Genomic DNA, 26049 nt, shown 5'->3' with positions numbered 1-26049 from the left:
TGTGGTGTTGCCCTGTATTTTGTTTTTTCCATTTAGATCTTGCTTGTTCAGCATGTTGTAAGCCAAAACTTGCTCAGCACGTTTTGTTCTGCCATCTTCCTCCTGTCCCAGTCCTATGCTTGAGTGTAGCCAGCATACAATAACAGGGTTGTCCCTTTGGAAAGAAGAAGTGTCATCATTTTAAAGAAGCCCTAAAGAAGAATTTTATTATTTGGACTCACAGTATGTACATGTCAACGTTACAAAGAAACAGGAAGAGCTTGTATTTCTGGTGAAAAACACCTAGAAAGGTGACACCTCTAATGTATTGCAGTATTAAAGACACCACAATCATACACTTTAATAGTGTATCATGATTGTCATAAAAAGTCAGGGTGTGGGCTGCTATGCACTGTAGATGTAACTGACAATAGACTTTCTTTTAAGTGATTTGTATCCTACATTTCCCTCCAGATAATGTGACCATTCAAGGCAGCAAACAATATAGGCGTGCCCCTGTAACCATGGGGGTTCGGTTCAGGACCCCCCCACAATTAACTGCATATATGGGTGAACAGCTCCCCCTACCCTCTGGAGTCAAGGAGAGCTCCACCCCCCTCACTTCAGGAGTTCCACTTCCGTCACCTCACATCTATCTGCAACCTCTCAGATCAGACTGAGTCCAACTGTGGGAAAAAGTCACTTCTGGTGTCTCCGTGAAACTGGAAGTGACGTTTTTAATGCCTTATAAGGGATTAAATGAAACAGGAAGTGCCCTTTTCCCTTTTTTTTAGACTTTAGCAGGCACAGAGAGCCCTGTGGAGGACTCCCCTCATCCCCAGGACTGCACTGCTGGCTGCAGGTAAGTAGAAAACTCTCCTCCCATCTCCAGCAGCAGTGTGATCCTGGGGATCACATTGCTGCCTCCCCCCCCCCAAGGGGCATTGGCCAGTGCTTCCCAGGCTGGTGGGTTGGGAACCTCTGATATAGAGCAGTGCAATTAAAAACAAAAAAATCCCTGGAACAAAATCCAGAATATGACCCCAAAATCAAAAGCAATTAAGAAATGTAATGTAATATAATCTGCGTAAAATGTTTTACTCCAAATAATTTTTTAAAAAAGCAACAGCATCACTATTTGGATATTGCAGCCCTGCTTTACAAAGTAACTCACTGATTATTCTGAGAGTGAATGTTTGATATGAGAAATTTGCAGTCATCCCCCTACTCTCAGCCCTTGAAGGAAAAAAGCTTCCTTGCCTGATTTGTATATGTGAGAGGGATTTTGCGCCTTAGCATCAAGGTTCAGCAAGGACTTTTCTGATCAGTGTAGATATGTTCATTCTTTTGATCTTGGGGAGCCCTGCTGGTGCACGTGCAGTCTCTTAGGGAGCCCCAGAGCACAGGTATCTTCATGGAGTGGCACAGGGGAATAAGGAAGGAGCCATGATCAGGAGAGGGAAGGATGAGCAAATTGGGCATTGGGCAGATGGCAGCTGCTTATGGTGTGTTCTTGAGGGGGTTTAAGGGAGCCCCATAGTTCCTGGGAGTGCACTTTGAGAAACACTGGCATAAGGGAAAGAAAGCAGTGGGGGAACTATGTAGCAGCCAAGCATTAATAAAATACTCAAGGCTATTTTGTTAAAAAGCAAGGCTAGTTTTCTTCTAATAATGGCGTCTTGGGCTTGGATCCAAGATCCAGCTATGTAAGAAGGCCTTCTCTCTGTATATTTTGCCAGACTAGACTAGAACCATTCTTTTGGGTGCTGTGTGGCTACTTTATTTATGCAGCTATGACTCGAGAGTTTTTCTCAGTAATGGTATCCTGAGATAACCCTTGTCTGAACAACTAAGAATTCAGGATGTTTTCAGCCGTACATCTTTGTTTTATTGCTTTGGCTAAGACTGTATAACACAAAAACTGTTGAATTTTTAACGTTTCTTATACAATTCAGTGGCACTGTTTCAAATGGTAAACTTAGTTTTTTTTGTATCAACACTTTTAAAAGATATCTATCCTATTGTGTAATGTATTGCAGTACAAGTTGTCTTATACAACGGCGTAGTATAATTTGTGGCTAAACTATTGATGCCATGCCCAAAATAGCATTTTTGAAATCTTTGTACGAAAATTAATAAATGTCAAAATATCTAGATAAACACAGAATCATTCAAATTTGGATTTGGAAATTGAGGACTTACTTCATTATGTGAATCTATAAGCACATAAGGAATTGTTTCACTTGGATTAGCAAGTGGAAGAATTATTCTGTAAACGTCTGCTCTTTTTCAGATACGAGCTGCCATACATGGCATGTGGTTCCTTGCTGGTGACAAAAGGTTATCCAGTATCCCAAGCACATGCTGCTATGAGCTTTTTTGTCCACAAATGAGCAGAGATTAATTTTTTTCCTAGGAGAGTAAACAAACAAAATATTTGTATAGGTTTGATGAGAAAATGCTTCTTAAGCTACAGTGGATCAAAGCTTCTTTCTGGATAAAGTGAGTACAGGAGATGAAAATGAGAGGTATTTTTTCCATGTGAAATACGCTTAGATTCTTTTTAATAGAATATACTGTCATTTAACCTTATCACTGTAGGTTATCACAAACAGCTAAACCAGTTAAGGCAAAACTGTGATTATTACAAGTAAGGCTGAGCATTCATTAATATCACAGTGAAACATACTGTGACTTCTCTTCACACTCCTTCATGATTTGCTGTTTTGTAGCCACAAGCTTCAGACTGAGATTTCTGCAGTGGTAGTGGGAATTTATAATTGCTTTAATTACTCCCAGCTTGGAATAAATGCTATACTTCGCTTCTCTAGCCTGTTTTTCTTGGATATTTTGTTGTTTTCTTTGTGTCAGAGAAGACCAAGTCTTACACTAACTTCAGTGTGTTCTAAGAGTATTGAGAATTCCAATTTTAAAAGCCCTATAGTAGTAACTAGCTGTAATCAGTGAGAGGATGACAATCAGCTTCTTGTCTGGTATGGTGTTGGACCACTTGAGGTTGAGGAATTTGTGACGTTTTAGGAGTGGAACCTTTTCAGCTGTGTCAAAACAAGGTCTACCTGGCAAACTCTTGTTTTTGGTCTCCAAATGACAATATTCCTGTAGAATTTACCACGTTTGTCCGCATTTAAGTTGGTTGCATTTATAAGTTGAGGGAAAGTTTTAAGCCCAAAAACATGGCATCGCTATACTCCGTAGATAAGACAAGTGTAATATTCAATGATTTATGAAATTCTTTGAATTAGTTCACTTTGTCTGATTTTACCCAAGGCCAGGTCTTGGAAAAGCTGGTGGTCATTCTCACACATCAAACGACTTACTAGTAATTGTTACTTAAGAACGCTACAGTTAAATTTACTGAAGATTAGTAAAAATGTGAAATCATAAGGTTCACATAGAAATGGTGCCATCTCTATGGGTGTTCCGTGCCAATTTGTAATCATATATGTTTTAAGAAAAGACAAAAATTAATAAAGTTAATGAATGAAAATGTACCTTATGATTTCACTTTTTTGATCCTGGTTGTACATTTGTAGGTTCCCTGAAAATGTTGCAGAACCACAACTTTTTTTTTTGCTAGGCCCTCAGCCCAGCCCACATTCTACCACAGTATGCCAGATGTGAGGGAGAGCATGAGGATGCAGGTCTCCTATTGCTTTGTGTGCTCCCTGAGGCATCTGGTGGACCACTGTGAGATACAGGATGTTGGGCTTTTGACCTGAGCCAGTCAGGCTTTTCTTATGTTCTTAGGTATACACGTTTGGTCCCTGTTGCATATATGCAGTATGGGCAGAAATAGCTTAATTTTGCACAAACGCATCTGCAGTAGGAAATGGGTGTTAATATGTCGAGCGAGCTTTTAAGGCTTGATTTTTAGGCTTAAAATTTTTTTCCTTATATGCGAGTATGTGTGGCAGTGTCTGGTTTTTTAGCAGTAACTTCTCATTAGTTGAGATTAGTTTAAGTAAATGTGTGAATTTTATTAGATTTTCCTTGAAATTCTTTTAATAGAATTAGAGCTGCTGTCATTCCCCTGTTCATGACTGTTGTTTATGTTGTTGGGGCATTAAAGTACACTTGACATGTTGCATAGGATTAAAACAATGATGTGGATTCAGAAACTGTCAATTCATAGCCTTTTTTGTCCCCTGAAATACACCAATCCAAGGAATAGTGATATCAAGCAGAAAACTGTCCATTTCTAAGAATGCATTGTTTCATGGAGTTAGTAGCAGAATAATAAACGAACACAATATCAGTTTCTCAGTGAAACTGGAAGCTACATTTTTAATGCCTTATAAAGCATTAAAACGTCACGGAATGTTCTGGTTTCACAGAAAAACCGGAAGTGGCGTTTTTTGCACTACTGGGCTCAGAGGACTCTCCAGAGGTGAGGGGAGTTCCACTCACCTCTGGTGGGGGTGCATACAGGGGGGCCCCATGGACTTGGTCCACAGATAAGTGAATCCTCTGATATAGGGCCCCCCCATACTGCCTAGTGCAACTTGCATGCTGTTTATAGCACAGTGGGACACCACTGCTTCCCCTTCCACCCATGTGAAATGTATATAATAAAAATTTCAGATAGTTGGACTGATTAGCAAGACACAGTGTAGGTTTAGATTTGTGATTGTTTGGTTAACAGTACTTGGTTGGTTCTCAGGAGAAGGTCTAAAAGCTGGAAGTCTAATGATCAGAACATCAAAAAAGCTCCCAAGGGTGCAATCCTAACCAATTTTTCAGCACCAAGGTAAGAGCAATGCAACTCTGAGGTAAGGGAACAAACATTGCCTTACCTTGAGGAGGGCTCTGTGACTGCCCCCCCCCCCAATTTCAGAATGCAGCACATGCCCCTCTGGCACAGCTAAGCCAGATTGCGCCCTAAGTGGTCTAATACAGAAAAGGAAAAAACAGTGTGTATGGAGAAAGGGATAGCACAAACTAGCAATATACTACCGCAGACACTCGCCTATAGGGTGAAAAATTTGTCCCAACAGAAAAATTTGTCCCAACCATGCTCACGAATCAGCCCTTCGCCTTATCTGCGGGGCCACTTGGGGTCAGGGCTGTTTCAGGCACACTGCAGAGCAGCACTGCTACTGTGGAGGGTGATGTGCCACCCGCTCCCCCACTGCGTGCTTAGGAAGCGCGCAACTCCACACCTCAAGCGGGGAGCCTGATGGAGCTGTTCGACTCGCCTGCTGCTCCCTCCTCCTCGCAGCTACTCGCATTGCAGTCCCGCCCCCTCAGTGTCCGTGAGCCTGGTCACCTCGGCTCTGACTTCCTCCTCCTCTGCCCCTGCTAGTCTTCGCAAGGACAGGAAAGGGGAGCGAGGGAGCCTGGAGCATGGTCCCATGCGTGTCAGTGGGGCTTATTCCCAGGAAAGTGCACATAGGATGGCAGCCTTTGAGCCCACTCCTGTGCATGCCTACTCAGAAGTAAGTTCCATTATTGTCAGTGGGGCTTACTCCCAGGAAAAAATTGTAACTTGAAGATGGGGAGAGAGACAGAGGGCTGCTTCTTCATGCAGAGTTTGCAGCTCTGCATCTGCTTCTTCTGAGCGAGAGGGAGGAGGGGAGCCCCCCACACAACCTCCCTCCCGCCCGCCCCGACTCCTGCACTGCCTGCTCTCTCTGCCCTTCAACCCCAGCCCCTCTTTTCCCTCCGCCAGCTTTCACTCTGTTGAACTGTTTTCTCCCCCTTCTCCTCGCCCGTTGTGCCCCCTTCTCTTCTCCCTTCTCCACTGTCCCTCTTTCTCTACCCCCTATTTACAAGCCATGTGATCAGGGAAACTGATTAGAGCAGCAGCCAGCAGTTTCCATTCACACATCCCCCCAAGACAGAGAGCAGAGCTGAACCGGCTTCCCAGAATCATCCCACTTCTTTAAGAGTGAAACCCCCCTGACAGCCTTGATCCTGCTGTAAATCAAGAGGAGGAAACAGCCCTCAGACCAGGTGAGGGTGGGCTTGTTCCAGCTGCAGGATGCACCTTCCCTGAAAGTGGAAACACTCCCATCAAATGACTCACAAGCTACAATTTAGAGCACCATTACTTACGAATAACACCCAGGGAAAGCAATGGGTCTGCTTCTGAGTAAATAGGGTTTCAGCTATGTGCAGCTGCACTTGGTCACAGCCATTTGCTTGTCTCTGCTGTGAATTGAATTGCACACTCCCAGTTGTATTCTAAGTTGTATGTTATATGCAGAGCTTCTGGCTTAACACACCAGATACCTTAAAGGTGGATTTGATTCATAGATCTCCTGCAGTGGTTCCCAGCCTTTCTCACTTGCATATCCCTTGGCAGCCCATTTCCATAAATTGTACCCTTTATATTAGCAAAACGTCTGTAATAATACAAGCCCTCATCTCCTCTATATGAAAACCCAAACTTCATATATTCTTCACAGTATTTTCTCTCTTTATCTGTTTAAAGAACAGAAGACTCTGCCTTTGCACTGTTTTGCACCAGAAGTGTCCTGAGAAATTCTGAATGATAGATCACTTTTTTATGTTTTAGTTTTTTTCCTGTGCTGGTTTTTAATCACTGGTTCTTACATGAATTGATCACCAAAATTAGCTATTGGTGGGGCTTTCACAGTCAACTAGCTACCTCCCTTCCTGCCTTGCTGGCCCTACAAGACATTCTGGAGCACTGCCATTATTCCATTCTCTTTCAAGTACCCCAAAAGGTCCTGTTGAGTGCCCCTGGAGGTACATGAACCCCAGGTTGGGAACCACTGTTCTATTAGTATGCTGTTTACAGTGCAGTTACTCTCTGATAGTGTTTACAAAAAGATGGTGAAGACCAGAATTCAAAAGTTTATGAATAAAAATGAATCTTATGATCTTTTACTATATTTTTAATAAATTAGAGACTGTCAGTTCTTAGGTAACAATTACTGGTAGGTTATTTTTCAGGATCTGGCTTAGGGTAAAATCAGACAAAATATAATCAGACCCCCCCCCCAGTTTATGACTCCAACTTATCTGAGGGTCATAGAAAATTCTATGCCTCTTGCCTCAAAACCTGCCCTCGACTTATCTGTGAGATCGACTTATAGGCGGGTGTCTGCGGTAAGTGCTGCATTTTTAAAAAAGCAAATATAAAGCTGGTATGCTTCTGAAATCAAGTGCACGAATTCCTTAAATTGGATGAGTGGGGTAGATGGATGAACAACACCTAGTAGTTTTTTTAGTAAACAATCTATCTGGAAAAATTGGGAGGGGGGGGTTGAGGATCTGTGTTGTCCAGCCTATCCACTATAAAGGATATGAGTTTGACCTACAGTGTATCTATCTACATTTCTCTTTCTATCAGAAAGTAGATACCTGCTAAAGACTCCTGTGTTTCTGAAAAGCCTATTTTTAATGTTGAGTCTTGTCTGCTGCTCTGTGTGTCTTTGTGTGTTGTTAAGATGTTTTTTACACTTTTGTGTATTACGTTATGTTGCAGAAGATGTTGCTTGGGGACCACTGCTCAGCCCCATGCCTATAGCCTCTAAACGTCCCGCAGTGCCATTTTATTTAATAAATATATTGGTATCCCACTTTTCCCCACTGTTGTGGGCCATCAAGGCAGCTAACATCACTATACACAAAATCAAGTTAAAACAATAGTACAACAATCTAAAACCAGATAGAGAAGCTGCAGTAAATATTAAGAATACATAAATTTAAAACTGAACATAGCAGCAATAAAAGCAGCAATAAAAACAGTTAAATAATAATAAAAGCACCAGCAGCTGGTAATAAAAGCAATTAACAGTATTAAAGCATCAAGGAATAAAGCAGCATTAAAAATACTAAACTCAATAGAAACAGTAAGAACCGCAGCAACAGCATCTGCAGGGGTTCCATTCTGGAACCCTTGCCTCCAAAGGGGGCATACATGGGGAGACCCAATCTGTGGAAAAGTGAATGGTGCATACGGGGTCCCCCTGTATATAGTGGGAGACAATGATCATCAAAATGAAAAGGAAAAAGAGAAATTTTGAGCCCATGTTAGAACGCCTGGGGCGGAGGAACTTTTCAGGTTTCATGAGAAGAGACTTCCGTAGCTGCTGTGGATCTTGTCCTCTCTGCTATTGTGACAGCTGCATGAAACTGCTGGGGGAGATGGTCATACAAGTGACACCCAACTTTGTCTTTGGGTGAGCCCAAGTCAACTCAGAAATAAGTCCCATTATAGTCCATGAGACTTACACCCAGGAAAGTGTGGATAGGATTGCAGCCTCTGTCATCTTCTCCCAAGGAGTTAGTAGATGTTCTGAACTGTGGTTTGACATGGTGATGAGTTGGATGTGGACTAATAAATGGAAATTTAATCTTTATAGTATTAAATATATCATGTACCAATAGGGGAGCTGATCTAGGTGATGGGTATTTAACCTGTGCTTGATGTGGCTGTGCTCCTTCTGAAAGAGCAGATGTACTGCTCAGGTGTGCTCATGGATGTTTCTCTGCTTCTAAAGAAGCAAATGGCAAGGTTATTATCATGCTGTGCTGATTCTTTGGAGGAATAACCTCTTGACAGAGTTGGGACTGTAAAGAAGACATCTACAAGGACAACATCATCTGAACCCAAAGTCTGTACCCTCAGCAAATTTTGGAGGCAATTTGCCCTAATATTTCCCAACTCATTACACTTATAATGTGAAACTGATCTTTCCCCAGGCTGGGAGTTTAGTACCAGACTTCCCTGCTTTGGGGCTGTTAAAGGAGGAGCCCGTTCCTCTCAACAGGGCGAACTGCTCCCATAATCTCTGGGTCAACTCTCTCCACTCCTTCAAAATTGATTTTCCAGATTCTGTTCAATAGTTTCTGCCCAAAGCCCAGCTTCTTCAGGGATCTTAGGCTTCTTATCCACTACTGAACACCTGATCTCTTCCAGCAGTTTTCAGGAATTATTCTGTCTTAATAAGTCTTAATAAGACCATGTAATAATAAAACATGGCAACTTTCCCATGTTTCAGTCTCTGCCCCCTTTACCCCTAAATCATAAGCCAGACTCAGCTGATCTGTTACTTGAGGGCAGGACTCAAGAACTCCTAATAGTGTGAAACTTTCTCCTAGAACATTCGGTTGTAATCTAAACCTATAATTCTCTTGAAACATGGAATAAATATAATCATTTTGTGTCACGGGACCCCGTTCTGCAGCCACATCCACCAGGACCCCACTCATCTGAGGTTGAAGGGACTTCATGTAATCTCCTTCACCAATCCCATACTCTTTGCAAGCCTGTTTGAAATTAGTCATAAATGTCTTGGCATCTTCTCATATGTGGTAATGGAGAATTTACTAAAGTCTGGAGCTACAACAACAGGAACAGATGTAAGAGAGGAAGAACCTTATTTAAGCTTCTCCAACTCAAGTTTGGATTCTATCCACAAGTTCTCCAGTTCTATTTCTCTTTCTACAGCCTTCTGCCCCACTTCCCTCTCTGCAGCCCTTTGCTCTGCTTCTAGCCTGGCCTTTCCTAACTCCAGTTCTCTTTCAAATGCAAAATGGTTTTCTTCTATCTATGATAGGAGCTGCTTCTCTTTTAGCTCCAGCTCTCTCTCATTTCCAGCTGGAGCTTCACCTGCTCAATCATAACACTTTCTCCATTCCTGCTTCCAGGTGATACTGATTGGATACCACCCTCACTCTAATTTCCATTGTGGTGCTCTTTTATGTTCAACCCCTGCATGAGGATGAATGCAGTCTTGCCATTACACAACAACATTCACAAATACAGGTCCAACCTTGTTATATACAGATTTTTTATACATGGATTTGACTCAATATGAATGGCTACTGCAAATGAGAAGGAATGTCCTGATCCCTGGAGAAGGGAAAAAATGCACCCCTTTAAAATGCTTTTCGTACTGTTGTAGAGATTTTTATCTCAGCATGATGAGAAGGACCCTTTAAATTAAAGGAAAACAGTCCTTTATAGTAGTTAGAGAGAGGGCAGCCAGCTGACAATCCATCAACCATTCTTTCTCCAAGCGACCCCCTCCCTTCCCTCTCAACACATGAAAGAAATAATCCTTTCTAAGGACCTGAAGAGAGACTGATTGTTGGATTGTTGATTGTTGTCTTAATGACTCTATCATAACTTCACAGAGGTCAGCAAGGCTATTTTTAAATCACCTTTTAAAATAATCACCACAGAGAGAAGGGACTTTGTTTTTTACATTGATTTGCTATGGTGCAATTTTTGCCATTCAAGAAATAATGAGACTCAACCTGTACTACCTTTCTGTTTTGTTCTTGCTTATGTTTGTTCTAATCCTTAAAAAAAAAAAAAAAAAAAAGCAAAACTGTCTGCCTTCAACTGTTTCAAAAAAAATATTTTTTTAGCCAATTATACCCAAACGTTAAAAATTTAACTTAAAATCACCAGGTTCAAAATCAATAATTGTCAGGGTCTGTGTCCACACCTGCTGCCACTATGTCATGGCTGAGTAGGAGGGTTTTCAATGATAGCTCCACTGCTAGGGTCTAGGGTGGTCTTGCTCAGGCCAGTTCGGCACTGGGAGGATGAACGAAAATGGCCAACGCCTGCTAGAGATTTGTTGTCATTACAGTCTCTGCATCAGCAACACATTCTTCAACATGAAGCTCCAACATAGTCTCTTGGAGACACCTAAGATCAAAGCACTGGCACCAGTTCGACCTGATTCTCACCAGATGCTCCAGCCTTCCCAACATCAAGATCACACGCAGTTATCAGGGTGCTGCCTGTGACACTGACCACTCCCTAGTGTGCAGCAGAGTGAAACTGCAAACTAAGCGACTGTATCACTTGAAAAAGGAAGGAAGACCTCGCATTGATACCAGCAAGACCCGGGATCAGGGAAAAGTGGAGGAATTTGCACGAGCGCTTGAGGAATCTCTTCCAGGCCTGGCCGATGCAGATGCATCCAACAGATGGGAACATTTCAAGAATGCTGTTTACAACACGGCCTTGTCCATATTCGGCAAGAAAACCAACAAGATGGCAGACTGGTTTGAAGCCCATTCTGAGGAGTTGACACCAGTCATTGAGGAAAAGAGGAGAGCTCTAGCAGCATATAAAGCCTGTCCCAGTGAGCGCAAGCTGCAGGTCCTCCGAGCTGCTCGCAGCAAAGTCCAACAGACTGCCAGGAGATGTGCTAATGACTACTGGCTTCAACTTTGTTCCCAGATACAGATAGCAGCTGACACGGGCAACATCAAGGGGATGTATGATGGTATCAAGCAGGCCCTAGGTCCAACACAGAAGAAAATTGCCCCTCTGAAGTCTGCCACAGGTGAGGTCATCCAGGTCCGGGTACAGCAGATGGAACGCTGGGTGCAGCACTACTCTGAGCTGTATTCCTGAGAAAATGCAGTAACCAAGGAAGCACTGAACAACATTGAGTGCCTGCCTGTGTTGGAGGAGCTTGACAGTGAACCAACTCTAGCAGAACTGCACGTGGCCCTGAACTCCCTCACCTCTGGCAAGGCACCTGGGAAAGACAGCATCCCTGCTGAAGTCCTAAAGTGCTGCAAAGAGATCATTGCCACTGAGCTGCATGAAATCCCCTGTCTCTGCTGGAGAGAAGGTGGAGTACCACAGGACTTGAGGGATGCAAATATCGTCACGCTGTACAAGAACAAAGGCGACGGGTGACTGTAGTAACTACCACGGCATTTCTCTCCTTAGTGTTGTAGGAAAGCTGTTTGCCCGAGTTGCACGGAAGAGGCTCCAGGTTCTTGCAGAGAGCATCTATTCAGAATCGCAGTGCGGATTCCGAGCCAACAGGTCCACCACTGATACAGTATTCTCCCTTAGACAGCTTGCAGAGAGCGTCTATCCAGAATCACAGTGCGGATTCCAAGCCAACAGGTCCACCACCGATATGGTATTCTCCCTTATACAGCTGCAGGAGAAATGCAGAGAACAACGACAGCCGCTCTTTATAGCCTTCATAGATCTCACGAAGGCTTTCGACCTGGTCGGCAGGGATGGCCTCTTCAAGATTCTCCCCAAGATCGGATGTCCACCCAGGCTCCTCAGCATCATCAGGTCTTTCCACGAGGACATGAAGGGCACTGTAGTCCTTGATGGTTCAACATCAGACCCCTTTGACATCCGAAGCGGAGTGAAGCAGGGCTGTGTTTGGAATTTTCTTCGCTGTCCTGCTGAAGCAAGCCTTTGGAACTGCAACAGAAGGCATCTATCTCCGGACCAGATGAGACGGAAAGCTCTTCAACCTCTCCAAACTGAGAGCAAAGTCCAGCTGAAATGTCTGTGTGACTTCCTCTTTGCCAACAATGCAGCTGTCACCGCCCACTCTGCCAAAGAACTCCAGCAGCTCATGAACTGTTTTAGCAAGGCCTGCCAAGACTTTGGACTGACAATCAGCCTGAAGAAAACACAGGTCATGGTTCAGGATGTGGACTCACCTCCCTGCATTGCAATCTCTGTGCGTGAACTGGAGGTTGTCCATGACTTTGTGTACCTTGGCTCAACGATCTCCAACACTGTCGCTCGATACCGAGCGAAACAGACGCATCAGCAAAGCAGCTACCACGTTTTCCAGACTCTCAAAGAGAGTCTGATCCAACAAGAGGCTGACGGAACATACCAAGATCCAGGTCTACAGAGCTTGCACCTTGAGTACACTTCTGTACTGCAGCAAGTCATGGACTCTTCGCACATAACAGGAGAAGAAGCTGAACGCTTTCCACATGCGCTGCCTCCGACGCATCCTCGGTATCACCTGGCAGGACAAAGTTCCAAACACCACAGTCCTGGAATGAGCTGGAATCCCCAGCTTGTATACACTACTGAAACAGAAACGCCTGGTTGGCTTGGTCATATTGTGAGAATGGGCGTTGGTCGTTTCCCAGAGGATCTCCTCTATGGAGAACTTGTGCAGGGAAAACGCCCTACAGGTAGACCACAGCTGCGTTACAAGGATATCTGCAGGAGGGATCTGAAAGCCTTAGGAATGAACCTCAACAGATGGGAAACCTTGGCCTCTGAGCGTTCTGCTTGGAGGCAGGCTGTGCAGCATGGCCTTTCCTAGTTTGAAGAGACACTTTGCCAACAGACTGAGGCAAAGAGGCAAAGAAGGAAGGCCCATAGCCAGGGAGACAGACCAGGGACACACTACACTTGCTCCCAGTGTGGAAGGGATTGTCGCTCCCAAATCGGCCTTTTCAGCCACACTAGACGCTGTGCCAGAACCACCATTTAGAGCGCGATACTGTAGTCTTTTGAGACTGAAGGTTGCCAACAAGGTCTAGGGTTTAGAACAGGGGTGTCAAACGTAAGGCCCGGGAGCCGGATGCGGCCCGCAGAAGCTTTTTATCTAGCTTTCAGGCTCTCAGCTGCTGAGTAATGCTGGGGTGACACTGCTGTGAAAGGGTGGCCCGCATGATAATTGGGCTCTTCCATACCTTGAAATATGATCATGATTTGTGTTTTTTCTCTCCTGTCATTAGCAGCTAATGAGTTCTTACATGAGAATAGTGCTTATTTCTGGTTTTGACCTGTTTAATGACATCACTTTCTGTAATGACATCACCTCCGGCCCTCAGCAGGCATCATGAATGCTATTTGGCCCTTTGTATGAAATGAGTTTGACACCCCTGGTTTAGAAAGTTTAGAAAAATGAGAAAAAGATTTTCCCAACAATGAGGCATAATTTGCAGTTAGAAAAAAATGCTAAAAACTTTATAAACAGCTGAAAAAAATACGATAAAATTGCTATAAGACTCTTTCTGGCACTACATATCACTTTGACTAGCCAACTAACAGCCCAATCCTATCCACACTTTCCTGGGAGTAAGCCCCATTGACTCCAATGCATAGGCTTGGGCTGTAAGTTCCTTTTAACTCAACTCACAATTCCCAGAGTTTGTTCCTCTTTTCTCCCCCCCCCCCCCGGGATCCAAAAGGGAGGGACGAAGGATCCATTCTTGGAGAATTTTTCTGCCCAATAATGATAGAGCCACCAGTTTCCAGTTAACAGCAGTACTGCTCCTCTCCCTCTAACATTTTACACATGAGGAGTCTTGACCAAAGGTCTACTCATAGACTCTGTTACAAACAAGAGGGAAAAAAACCAACAGTTCATGACAGTGTTTCCCAGCTTTAGTTGATGCACTAGCTGCAACCCTTGCTTAAGAAGTTAACCACCATCTCCCGTGTCCCTTTGACACATCTCAAACAAGTTCTATGTGAGGCTGCTCTTTAGAAGTATTGAGAAACTTCATCTGATTCAGAATGCTGTGGTCAGATTGCTGGTGGGTACCACACAAGTGGAAGCATGGTATTCCCATCTTGCGGGAACTGCACTGGTTTTCCTTCAATTTCTGGGTCCAATTCAAGGTGTTGGTCATTACCTTTAAAGCTGTATGCATCTTGTACCCTTGATATGTTAAGGGCACCTTGAATTATGGCTTTGTATGCCATCATAAAGCAAGGATTAACTGGCATACATGCGAGATGGAGCCTGTGAAGTGAGCATCTATCCTTTCTTAGGTTGAGAGTCAGACTGCTCGGGAAGAAGGTAGTTTACTTCAGTCAACAAGAGAGGCAGGCAAGGGCATAACCAAAACAATGCTTTAAATTGAATTAAAATATTTTAGAGACAGTTCTTTTAAATGCGCACACACAAATGTACATGCATACAAAATGATGTTAAGACAAAAGTATGTTACAGTAAAATCTGTTTCCATGATTCTAGTCTTATTAATCCATTATCCTGTTTCATATATATTGAAATAAGCATTGCTTTTTATGTAAAGAGCACCTGTTGACTTCCTTTTGAGGTTGAACGTTAACATGGGACAATATAACACAGATATTAATTTGATATTGGAAGCAAATCATCATGGGGATGCAGTTATGGACTTCAGGAGATGGGCTATATAACTTACCAAAGAAATCAACTCAGCCTGTTTGTGTGATTTAAAAAAAAAATCTTGTTTTATGCTCTTTGTCTAACCTCTGCAACTTGGCTGTAACCTCAATAAAAATTTGTGACTCGGCCAGAGGAATAATTTGGAGGCATTCCTCTGATGTGACATGCAATTCTTTTTCAGGTTCACCTGTATTTCTGATCTGCTCAGTGGATCTATGACCCTGTATGCTAACTCAGAGGTGTCAAACATAAGGCCTGTGGGCCGAATGTGGCTCCCTGAAGCAATTTGGCTGGTCTCCCCAGCCAGGTAACCTCTGTGTCTGCCCCCTTAAGAGGTGGGGGACAGTGATAGTGGCAATCTGATTTTTTTCACAGTGGGAATGTGGGTTTTTTCTACTTACCCGGGGGTTGCTATGGCTCACAGACCCGGGGAGTCTTCAACCCTCCCTGTGCTTCCAAATTCTGTCTGTCTGTCTGTCTGTCTGTCTGTCTGTCTGTCTGTCTAGAAGCATGGAGGTAGGCTCCCTGGATTCTTTAGAGAGCCATAGCGACCCCCCAGGTAAGTAGAAAAAAAACTCTTTTCTTCCCCAGTAGCGGTAGAACTGTAACTACTGCATTGCCACTCTTTTCTCTCCCCCGCAAGCACTTACAAGTTTCCAAACTCTCCTGGAACTGCTGGTATAAATCATCATCATTACAACAAATGTTTTTGAGAGACCTTTAATAAATCCAAGTCAGCATTATATATCACTTCTCAGTTTAATAAGCATGGCATTGTTTCTTTGTAATTATCACATTTCTCTTTTGTTCTGAGTCATATCATGTTGACTACAAAAAAGATCCAAGCAAAACTTTTTTTGTTTAAATTTCATTCATAAGTCGTCTATACTGGTGCCTCTTGCCGCATCTTGTAGCACTGAGAGCAGCCAAAATAGCCAGCAAGAGTTTGTGTTGTGTATTGAGACGAGGATCAGAAGGTGGCTCTTATTCTGAATCTTCAGGCAATTCTGTCATGGTCCTCTACATCATGGATCTCTAAACTTTTTGACCAAAAGGCTGCATCAAATAGCGGGTACAGTATTGAAGGCCGGAAAAAAATTAAATAATAAAATTTAAATAAATACATTGGAGATGGAACTTAGATTAATTAATGAATGGGTTCAAATGTCCAGGACTTCTCCAAGCGCCAACACAGCCTAAGAAATAAAGCACACACTTAAACGGCCCCCATTCCCCCACCCCAGAAACACAACTTCAGTTGTGTTTGGTCAACTGGGCCAGAGGCTCTCAGGGCTCAGAGGCTGGCCGCGGACCGGATAGAGGCTGGCCCCAGGCCCCATCTGGTCCCCGGGCCGGGGTTTGGAGACCCCTACTCTACATCAAAGCTGTTTCTTCCTGGGAGGCAGGGGGGTGCTAGAAGAAGAGGGGCAAGGAAGCATGCCTTACCAGTGGGAGGTGCTCCTAGCCCCTTTTCTCACCTTGAGAGTCTCGCCAGCAGTGAGGAATAATTTCTCCTGAGTCCTCTTACTACTTTTGCCATCTGTAATTCCATTGGACTCTCTTGCTTGTTGTGTCAATGGCACTGGCATACTTGGGGTGGACAGGGGAGCAAATTCCCTAGGTGGCACTCCACGGGGTGGGGGGTTGCACTACTAACCTTCCCCACAATCAGAAGACCTTTTGAGGCATTTAAAATGCTGAAAAGTGGCACTTACAGTTTTTGCGGAAAATAGAAGTTACATTTTTAAGGTGGGGGGACAGCCTTTTGTGGTCCTGGTCATGGGTGGCACTGAGGCCAGGTTCACGATTGAGTGCCATAGCCATAGTTAGGGGCAGCCTCTCATGCAAGGGGCCAGCAGTAGACCACAGTCTCCTCTCCTACTTTCTCACACCAGCCTTCCTGCTAGTACAAGCTCAGGAAGGGTTAGTGTGGGGCTGTAACACATGGACAGAATAGGAGGGCTGGATAAGTAGGAAGCAGCAGATCTGTATGTTGTTGAGCTATTGGACATCAGCATGTGTGTTGGAGACAAATAGGGGGTCTGTGATTGATGTAGTGCTGGCCAGTCACTGAAGTGTCAGGATGAAATTTCAGGGTGTCATGGTGACCTGGTGCTTGTAATTTGTCACACCTGGCTCTATGCTAGCCATATAACATGACCAATTATAGTTGCTACTTATCCAGTTTTGTTTAGGAAATATCTGAAGTATAAATGGGAAAAGTGACCAACCTCCCAGGTGACACAAGGTTTTCAGCCCAGTCAAATTACTGGAAATGAAAATAGTCCAGAGATCACTTACATCATGTAATAGTTGTATTGAACAATTTTTCAGCAGTTCTCATCTTGGTCATCAGGGGTACCTACTGTGGTGGGAAGATTCACAGTGAGAGCTGTTGCCCTTCAACATATTTTGGGTAAAGGGTTTTGAAAGTAAAACCCATAACAGTTTGGCACCTGCATTAGTGTCACTGCATGAGATTTAGTAGTTTGGCCTCTGTGCAGTCCCACATTGGGGGCAGTTGAGAAACTAGCCATTGAAACATGTAGAGCTCTTCTCTGAGTGGGATGTATTCTCTCCATCCCGCAGCTGTGCCAAGAGAAGTGGAGAGCTTGTCTTCCTCAATTTTTCTTTGCTGCCAGCTAAAGCGGAGCTTCAGAATGGCTCTTAAGTATCTTAGTAGTGTTGTGAGTGTTTCTTGATTTATATGTAGTCTCTTGAGACCTCTTTAGTAGTAGAACTTAAGGGAGGGATCAGGAGGTGTTTTGAAAATTTTTCCAATGCTCAGTTGCTACATTCAATGGCACTGAGAGGACTTTTCAAAAACTACCCATTGTGTTAGGAAAGATTTTCTTTGTTTGACCTGTTTTGTATGAAAGGTATAATATGACAATATCACACTTGTCAGCAATTTACCCCTTCGGCTCATAGTGATACTGCTTTGCACTCTAAAATGACTTTGTGGGAGAATGTTTTGGCAGCAGGAGGTAGACTGATTCCTGCCAAAATCCGTCAGAAGCAACCTCTGCACAAAAATAATCAAATGTTGAGATCAGCTTTTGCTCCCTTGAGTTCAAGCACTCAAGTCTGAAGCTTAAGGGGAGAAAAGAGACTTTGTATCAAAAGATGGGTATTCAGGGGCAGAGATGGGAACTGTTATACTTTCAATATCTCTTTGAAAGTGTCAAAAGTAGCATCCTTGGATGATGATAATGGCCCTAGGAAGAGTAGGACTAAACAGTACATCACCAGTAGCTTTTGCTGTGCTTGTCTGTGGCCATGCTTGTCCCTAGTATAAGGGGGTTTTCAGACCATAAACTACTGTGCCCAAACTTACTAGCTTGAAAGACCAGTGATCTGCCTTGCTGGTGTGTCTGCTTTCTCCACATCTTACAGAGATCCCAACTGTCTACACAGCTGTCAGAAGACTAAGTAATCCAGGCAGAATAAATTAATAGGAGATTTTAACTTTACATATACAATGGGCAGCCCTGCACATGACTCTTGAGTATTATCAGGATGAAAAAGGACATGGTCAGTTCAGAGAAGTCTGAATGTGTTTCAAAACTTCTGTTTAGTTTTCTGTTGAAGAAGAAATGGGGAAGATGGAAGGCCAAAGCCTTACACTGTATTCCTCAAAATAGTCTGCTGCTGAATCTCATTGTCACAGATGCTGTATATCAACATACTTGTATGTATTTACAAGACTTCTATACTGCTTTCCAGGACAGGGGTCTCAAAGTGATTGCATAAAGCTTCAGTACAATAAAAACAGCATTGTAGAGTGGTGAGATCGAAAATCATAGTAAAAACTTGAACCAAAATGAAAATAAAGGAATGGAACTGAGGAAATCTTTTGATTCTTAGTATAGTCCAATAGCATCAGGATGAGCAGCAATAATGCTTGAGAAGTAGGGGTTGGCAAGAACATTTTCCTTGAGGCTGGCACGTGAATGGCGGCCTGTCTGTAGATGTTTGCTATCTGTTGCCCTCTTACAGTTTATCTTCCTTGAAGTATGACTGATGTGCTCTTTTCATGTTGCTCTCTTCAATCAAATATTTATTTCTCAATGTATTCTGTCTCCTTCCCTTAAAGAAAGACGGTTCTTTAGGAACCCCGTGAAAGCAGTTGGAGGAAAAGAAGGGTTACCTCAGCTGAAACAACTGGGATGTGAATGGTGGGCGGCTCACCAGGTAGTTCTGTCCTTCAGGGCTAAATGATAGTTCTTTCCCCCCCTACCACTGACAACTGGAAAGCCAAATGGTATAGGTGTTTAAAATAAATGTAATTTAACCTTACTCAGGACTAAGTTCAAAGTGTTCAGTAAGATTTGGGCTGTGATCCTATCTTATCACCTCTGGATACAGCACAGAGATGGGCCCCCAATTTTAATCCCTCTTCTGCTCTTATTTTTGAGTGTTTTGTTTCTATAACAAGCCGCATCTGAGCCATGAGAGTATTAAGTGCAAGAGAGATTTTTTCCGAGGAGCCGTACTATCCTATGCACCCTGAATCTTTCAGACTAGTAGCTCTTCTGATGAAACAGTGTCTCAGAAAAGTGTCTCTGGAGAATAAAGCAAGAAACCTTCAATCATGGCAGTTTCATCTAGATAAAGGGGAAGGTAGGCGTCTAATCCAGAGGGCTGGGCTTACTGTGTTACCTGGGGCTGTGGGTTTCCGCCGCTGGCTCATCATTGAGGAGGTGGGCTACAACTGCCTCTCTAGCTATTGGCAACCACGTGAGCATAGTAAGAGGCAAGTGAATACTCCTTCCAGGCAAAGCAGCTCACCAGTCTTGTCAATTGGGCTGCTTTATGATGCATGGGCAGGCATTCTATATTCCATCATTCTGTATTCCATCTGTCCATGAAAAAACACAGAATTTTCTATTGGGTACAGACACAGAGTCTTGCAAGTCTTTTTTGTTAAAAGCCTTTTTCTAGCTCTAATGGCCAGGAAACTAGACTTAAAATTGTGTGCCTGGTAGAATCTTTGATGTATTGGTAGACTTTCTGGTGACTGCAAGTGGTACTTTAGTCCTCAGTCTCCTTGTCTCTCTTTATCACTTATCTACAACATGCAGCAGGTGGAGGCAAGTTTGCTTAAATTACATGATCTATACAAGCCCCTGAATTCATACAGAACTTGGGTTATTTCTTTTTTTGAAACATTGAGTTTTGTGTTTATATGTGGGATGTAGGCCTATGTGAGCAGGTTCGTAAATCTTTATGTTGCTTAAGCCATTTCTGCCCAACATTGCATATGCAACAGGGATCAAATGTGTACACCTGTGGACTGGGCAGAAATGGGTTAAAAAGCTGAATTTCCTCAGGAGCCCAGTCTTCTCATTTCCTGTAGTTCCCCGAACTTGCACAAGGGGAAGAAGAAATGTGATGTAGACTCAACCATGAAACTGTTGTTCTCCTCTGGTATAAAACTCTTATAATTTTGTTTCTGTCTGGCACTGGTCTGCCCCTATGGAGCAGCTGTGTGATGTGGGGGGAATGATCTTGTGGTAGAGTAAGGCATCTGGCATGGAACAGTCTTCTTTTCTTTTGGATGGTCAGGTAGGATTGATGTGATCACCTCTTCTGTGAATATATGTTGGTTGTCATGTAGTTTTATGAACAAATCAAATCATTAATGTAGTCACATTTATCAATGTGGTACAGGCAGACTAAACCGAAACAGAAATATGGCTCATGTCTAGTATGTGGGAAGGATCTAGAGAAAGGTGGTAACATGTATCTATATAGGTTCAGAATTCAATAACTTTTTGCTGTAAGTTTTTAACCTCCTTTAGACTTCTGTAGACTTTCATACAAATGTTTCTAATTTTACAGGTTTTTGAATGAAAAATCATGTTCAAAATGGGCTTTCCACCAGAAAGCTAGATGACAAACAGGTCCTAGGAACTCCATTTCTGATCTCTTTCCACTGTGGTTTACTGTTGAATGTATCAGTTCATGATGAATCTAAATAGCTAGTCTTTTGGTAGAAACTCAACTGTTAAGGGTATCCTATAATTGAAAGTGGGATTAATAGTTTTGGGATTTGCTTTTTGAAATTACTTTAGAATTTAAAAATGTGTGAAAGAAAAATGCATGTCATGTTTCTGTTGTTCTCCTAGAATACATCAGTAATGGAGGATCAGAATGAAGATGAGTCTCCAAAGAAAAACACACTGTGGCAGGTAGGTCTGATTCTACTTTCTCCCCTACCCCCAATATATTTTCTTGAAATTGCAACAAAACGATCTTTCAGTCCTTCAAAATTCTTTCTCTTTTTGCACATGGCATTTTCCTGTCTTTAGATTTGATCATCAAATAATTTATTTTGGGAAAATTGAGGGCTGTTGCCACATTTCAGCAATGTATCATTGAAATTCTGACTTTGCCTGGACATAATGCATTGCTGGGCAGAGGAGTTCTTGGTGGGCTACAAGATGAGTTAAGGAAATGCAGAAAAGTAACAATGTTTCTTTTTAAGCTTCATCTCATCTTTTGGAGGGTTTACAATTTTGACTTGATAAGCATAGCATCACTATTGTGTTGCCTGAAATTCTTATTTTGGTTGCTTTTGGCTTGCTAGTCTCAAATTGACATTTGTTCAATTAAAAATGCGGTCCCTTTAGGAACACTCACTGCATTGCTGCCACTTGGCATTTCTCAGTGGATGGATGAGGCAGTGTGATAGGATGATGGCCATGTGGCACTAGTTGCTGCTGGTTCTGTGATTCTGTGTTGTATGACAGTTTTGGCTAGAAAGCAGAGCACCTTAGAAAGTGTAGCCCATTTGTGGCTATACTTCTGATACTTTGCAATGACTTCTTTGAGACAAGGCTAAGAACAGCTGATGTAAACTGTCCCTAAAAAAGGTAACACCACTGTAGTGGTAACCCAGTAGGCAGATATTGTTACCTTATGTATACAACTGAGACGGAATGATTGATAGGAATTGCTACTCATTCCAGACCGCTGTTTCTGAAAATTCCAGTTAGTAAACATTCTTGCTTTTACCCCAAGGTCCTAATGTTAAATGTCACTATGACTGTTCAGCAAGTAGTGGGACTATCTACTGTCCTTACAGAGTGTATTGTGAATTGACTATTTCTGTAAACTTTGATTTTAAGATTCTTGCTCACATTCTAGGTTTCATTTTCCTTCATAGATTGCATTAAGCTTTTTTATTCCAGTAGTGCTTTTAGTTCCTTGCAGTCACTAGGTGGTGCTATGAGTGCAATGATAGCAGCTTTGATCAGAGATTAGGAATATCACTGGCATGCTAAGATTAATAGCAGTGGAATGAACATGACAACTCTTTTCTCTATGCTGAATTGTACCTTATTTTGTAGATGCTTTGTAAAGGTATGAGAACAATTTGCAAACCATACCAGTGGTCAAGCTAGGATGCTCAGTTGGTGCTTGCCTTGATGCAGTTTCATATATAATCTTCCAATAATTAATTTAGTAGCAGACTTTTGTGTTCAAGTGAGATTTATGCAACCTTGTTAATTGTGTAGGAACTACAGCTGCCATTGCAGTTTGTATGAAATTAGATCAAACTATTATAGAATTTTTGTGCCTTGCTCATATTGTCGGTGACAGCAAGCTTATCTCATTGCTTGGTCAACCAGTTTAATGCATCGATGCAATGTATGGGGCAGTGATGGCCAAGGAGGTCATCATGAAGTCTTAGTTTTAAAATATTTGCTATTTTAGCAGTTGGCTCCATTGGAGAAGGATAGTAATATGTAATATCAATTACAATAGTAATAAAATGCTAAAAATCGTAATAGCCTCCAAATGGAAAAGAACTGTAAAAAGAACGTATCAAATGATATGGAGTTTAATGTTGGTCAGAAGAACCATGATCCAGAATTGAGGAAGAATAAATTAAAGACTACCTACTTGTAACTTGGAGAAGTCAGCTTTTGTCATGTGGAAAATTTGAGTGCCCATCACAGTGTCATTGGACATCTCTAAAACGTGTTAGCAATTCCGGTTTTACTTGAATATTTGATATTGTCTGATTTTTGTGTTCCTGTCCTTAAAAAAAACAACAACAGATAAGCAATGGAACTTCATCTGTGATAGTCTCAAGGAAACGACCATCTGAAGGCAACTACGAGAAGGAAAAAGACTTGTGTATTAAATATTTTGACCAGTGGTCTGAATCAGATCAGGTCGAATTTGTGGAACACCTTATTTCACGAATGTGTCATTATCAGCATGGACATATTAATTCTTACTTGAAGCCCATGCTGCAAAGGGACTTCATCACTGCTTTACCAGGTACGTTGCATTACATCTAGCAGGGCAAATGTAAAAGATTATGTACTTTGCTGGGACTTAATATCACTTTGTTAATGGAGTCAATATGTTCCATATTGCAGTCAGCTTATACCACTTATGACTGTATAATTGCAGTGGCCACTGGATGCCAGTATTGTTCCATCTAAGCAGATTCTGGATTTTAAAAATGAGATTGTAGCTGAAGTGTGAACTGTATATCTTAAACTACTCCTACTGAAACCAACATGAAAGATTTGACACATTTTGTGCTGCTTCTTGTTTGTTGCTACCTCTCTCCTTGTTGTCTCTAAGAAACTAGTTCAGAAGCAAAGCAAGCTATCTGCTCTTTCAACTAATCTAGATATTTTGTTTTTCATACGCTTGGTTCATGATAAAGACATTTAGTGTACTTGTTTGAGGGCCTTGCTTCAAAACTTTAATTAGTTTGCAAAATGGACATGGGATTTGCCACCGTTAGAGATGGACCAGCTTCCTGATCCTAGACAGATTTGTAAGCAAGCTCTTTGAAACTGATTGAAACTTCTTCCTAGTGTTAAGGACTTGGAGGTAAAACTTATTTTTTTTGTTTAAGAACTATTTGTGCTTTCATAGGTTCTTGTATTCCATATGTTATTGATTAGAAGATGCAAGGGAGGTGTCTTGTTTTGTGTTTCCATGTCTAATGTAGTAAGATTTTTTGCTGCTTTCTACTTTGAGTATTATAAAGCCCCAAATCTAAAAGGGAGAAAAAAAGACAGTGTTTCTTAAGACCTAGTCCTATCCAACTTTCCAGCGCGGATGCAGGTGTGCCAATGGGGTGTGCGCTGCAACCTGTGAACAATCATCGAGGCCTCCTTGAGGTAAGGGAACATTTGTTCCTTTTGCCTTGTGGCTGCACCAGTGCTGGAAAGTTGGGTAGAATTGGGCTCTTAATGTCTTGTGATTTGAGCATTTGTAAACTCAATGACTAAGGAAGTAGTTGCCATGCAATAAACACATGATGTTACTGACAGTGCTTTCTATGAAAGCACATGTAATATGTACATATGAAGGAGGGAAACAAGCATATGCTGGGGTCCTATATCGCAGCTAATGACATGTCTGCATTTCAGTGGTGAAAAGATGACTGAGGCCAAATTAAGGTGCATTGAAACTTTTACTGAAGTGCTTAGAAAAACCACAGTTGAAACTGGGACTCTGTAAATCAGGGGTGTCAAACCTAAGACCAGGGGGCTGGATGCGGTCCACGGAAGCTTTTTATCTGACCCTCAGGCTCTCAGCTGCTGAGCAGTGCTGAGGTGTTACTGCTGAAAGGGCAGCCCACATGAAAATGAAACATGATCAAGATTTGCATATTTTCTCTTTGTCATTTGCAGCTAATGAGTTCCTAAGTGAGAAAAAGTGTTTATTTTTGGTTATGACCTGTTCAGTGTCATCATTTCCTGCCTAATGACATCACTTCCGACCCTCAGAAGGCATCATAAATGCTATTTAGCCCTTGCTATGAAACGAGTTTGACACCCCTGCTCTAAATTATCACTTTCACTGTAAAAGGGAGAATCTAAGTCTATCATGCTTCATAATGGAGCCTCAATGGAAGATGGGTTAGTAGGAGAGAGAAAAGGAGAGGAGGCGAGAGGAGCTCCCTAGAAGAAAAGGCAAGCTGAAGAGAAGGAAAATATGGGACGGAGAAGTGATATAGATAAGGTGAGCTCCCAGAAGAACCCAGGGTAAAAAAATGAAGATTTTTGGGGTGCAGGGGGACACAGTGGATGGCTGTGGCTGGAAATTGTAGCCCAAATGGTGGGCTGCAGGCAAGGGGTTGAACCTAGGAACAGGTCATAAAAATATTGTACTTAGAAGGAGCTGGTCTCTTTGGCCCCAGGCTAGTTCTCTTGACTGATACCTCAAGTTCCTCTGGAGGACTTGTTGGGTCTGTCAAGGGAGTTTGTTTGGTAAAGGAGGCTGAGGCTGATCTTGCGTGTCCAATAAAATGGGTACAAAGAATAGGTCTCACACACACATAGCACTTGCACAACAAGAAGGAAAGAAACAGAGATAATCACTTAAGTATTACTGCACTAGGCGAGATAAGGAAGATATATAAGTGAGTGGATAATATAAAATTATCTTATATAAAATTATATAAAATGGGCTCCTTGGTGTCAGTCTACTGACAGATGTTTTCTTTAAAAAAAAAAGTGCCCTTGTGATTGACAGTGACCTAGTATACCTTAGTTCAGGGGTGTCCAAAGTTTTTGGCAGGAGGACCACATTATCTTTCTGACACTGTGTCGGGGCCAAGGGAAAAAAGAATTAATTTACATTTAAAATTTGAATAAATTTACATAAGTTTACATAAATGAATATATTAAAGATGAACTTATATGAATGAATGAAGGTCTTGCAATAGCTCAAGGCCTATAAAAGGCCTTGCACAAAGCAAGGCTGGCCTTTCCTTTGCTGCCGCTACTGCATCACAGACATGAAACAGCAAGCAGTGGGGGAAGCCCTCATCCCACAGCTTACGCGAGAGGTCAAACAGTCGCCCTCACACTGAGAGCAGTTGCGTTGGGCCAGTGTGGGTTCCAACAAATCTCCGGAGGGCCAGAGGCTCATTGGAGACTGGGGGCTCCCTGAGGGCCACATTGAGAGACCTCGAGGGCCGCATATGGCCCCAGGGCTGGCGTTTGGGCACCCCTGCCTTAGTTGAATATTCAGAGATTCAATTTGTGATATTGAAAAAGTTCCTTTTCTTTGTCCATCCTCACTCTTGATTTGTAATTCTAGTAATTGAAGACTACCTTCAGAGAAGTTTTAAAGAGAGAGATTAAAATAGAAAAATTTGTTCATACAATGTTATGTCTTC

The 26049-nt window shown here is 42.5% G+C and overlaps 1 protein-coding gene across 6 annotated transcripts in view; it reads left to right on the top strand.

Annotated features, from left to right (window-relative positions):
* FBXW11 (F-box and WD repeat domain containing 11) overlaps positions 1–26049 on the top strand; it is a 102879-nt gene that overhangs the window by 45421 nt on the left and 31409 nt on the right. For all 6 annotated transcript variants that reach the window (XM_066611170.1, XM_066611149.1, XM_066611178.1 and 3 more), the window contains 2 exons: positions 21017–21079; positions 22955–23180. In XM_066611170.1, the coding sequence (XP_066467267.1) occupies positions 21017–21079; positions 22955–23180 (289 nt within the window). The remainder of the gene's footprint in view (positions 1–21016; positions 21080–22954; positions 23181–26049) is intronic.

Source organism: Tiliqua scincoides, chromosome 1 (genome assembly GCF_035046505.1).
Source record: "Tiliqua scincoides isolate rTilSci1 chromosome 1, rTilSci1.hap2, whole genome shotgun sequence".
NCBI classification, from domain to species: Eukaryota; Metazoa; Chordata; class Lepidosauria; order Squamata; family Scincidae; genus Tiliqua; species Tiliqua scincoides.
The sequence above is the reverse complement of the archived record's forward strand: the minus strand, read 5'-3'. Positions and strand labels throughout refer to the sequence as shown.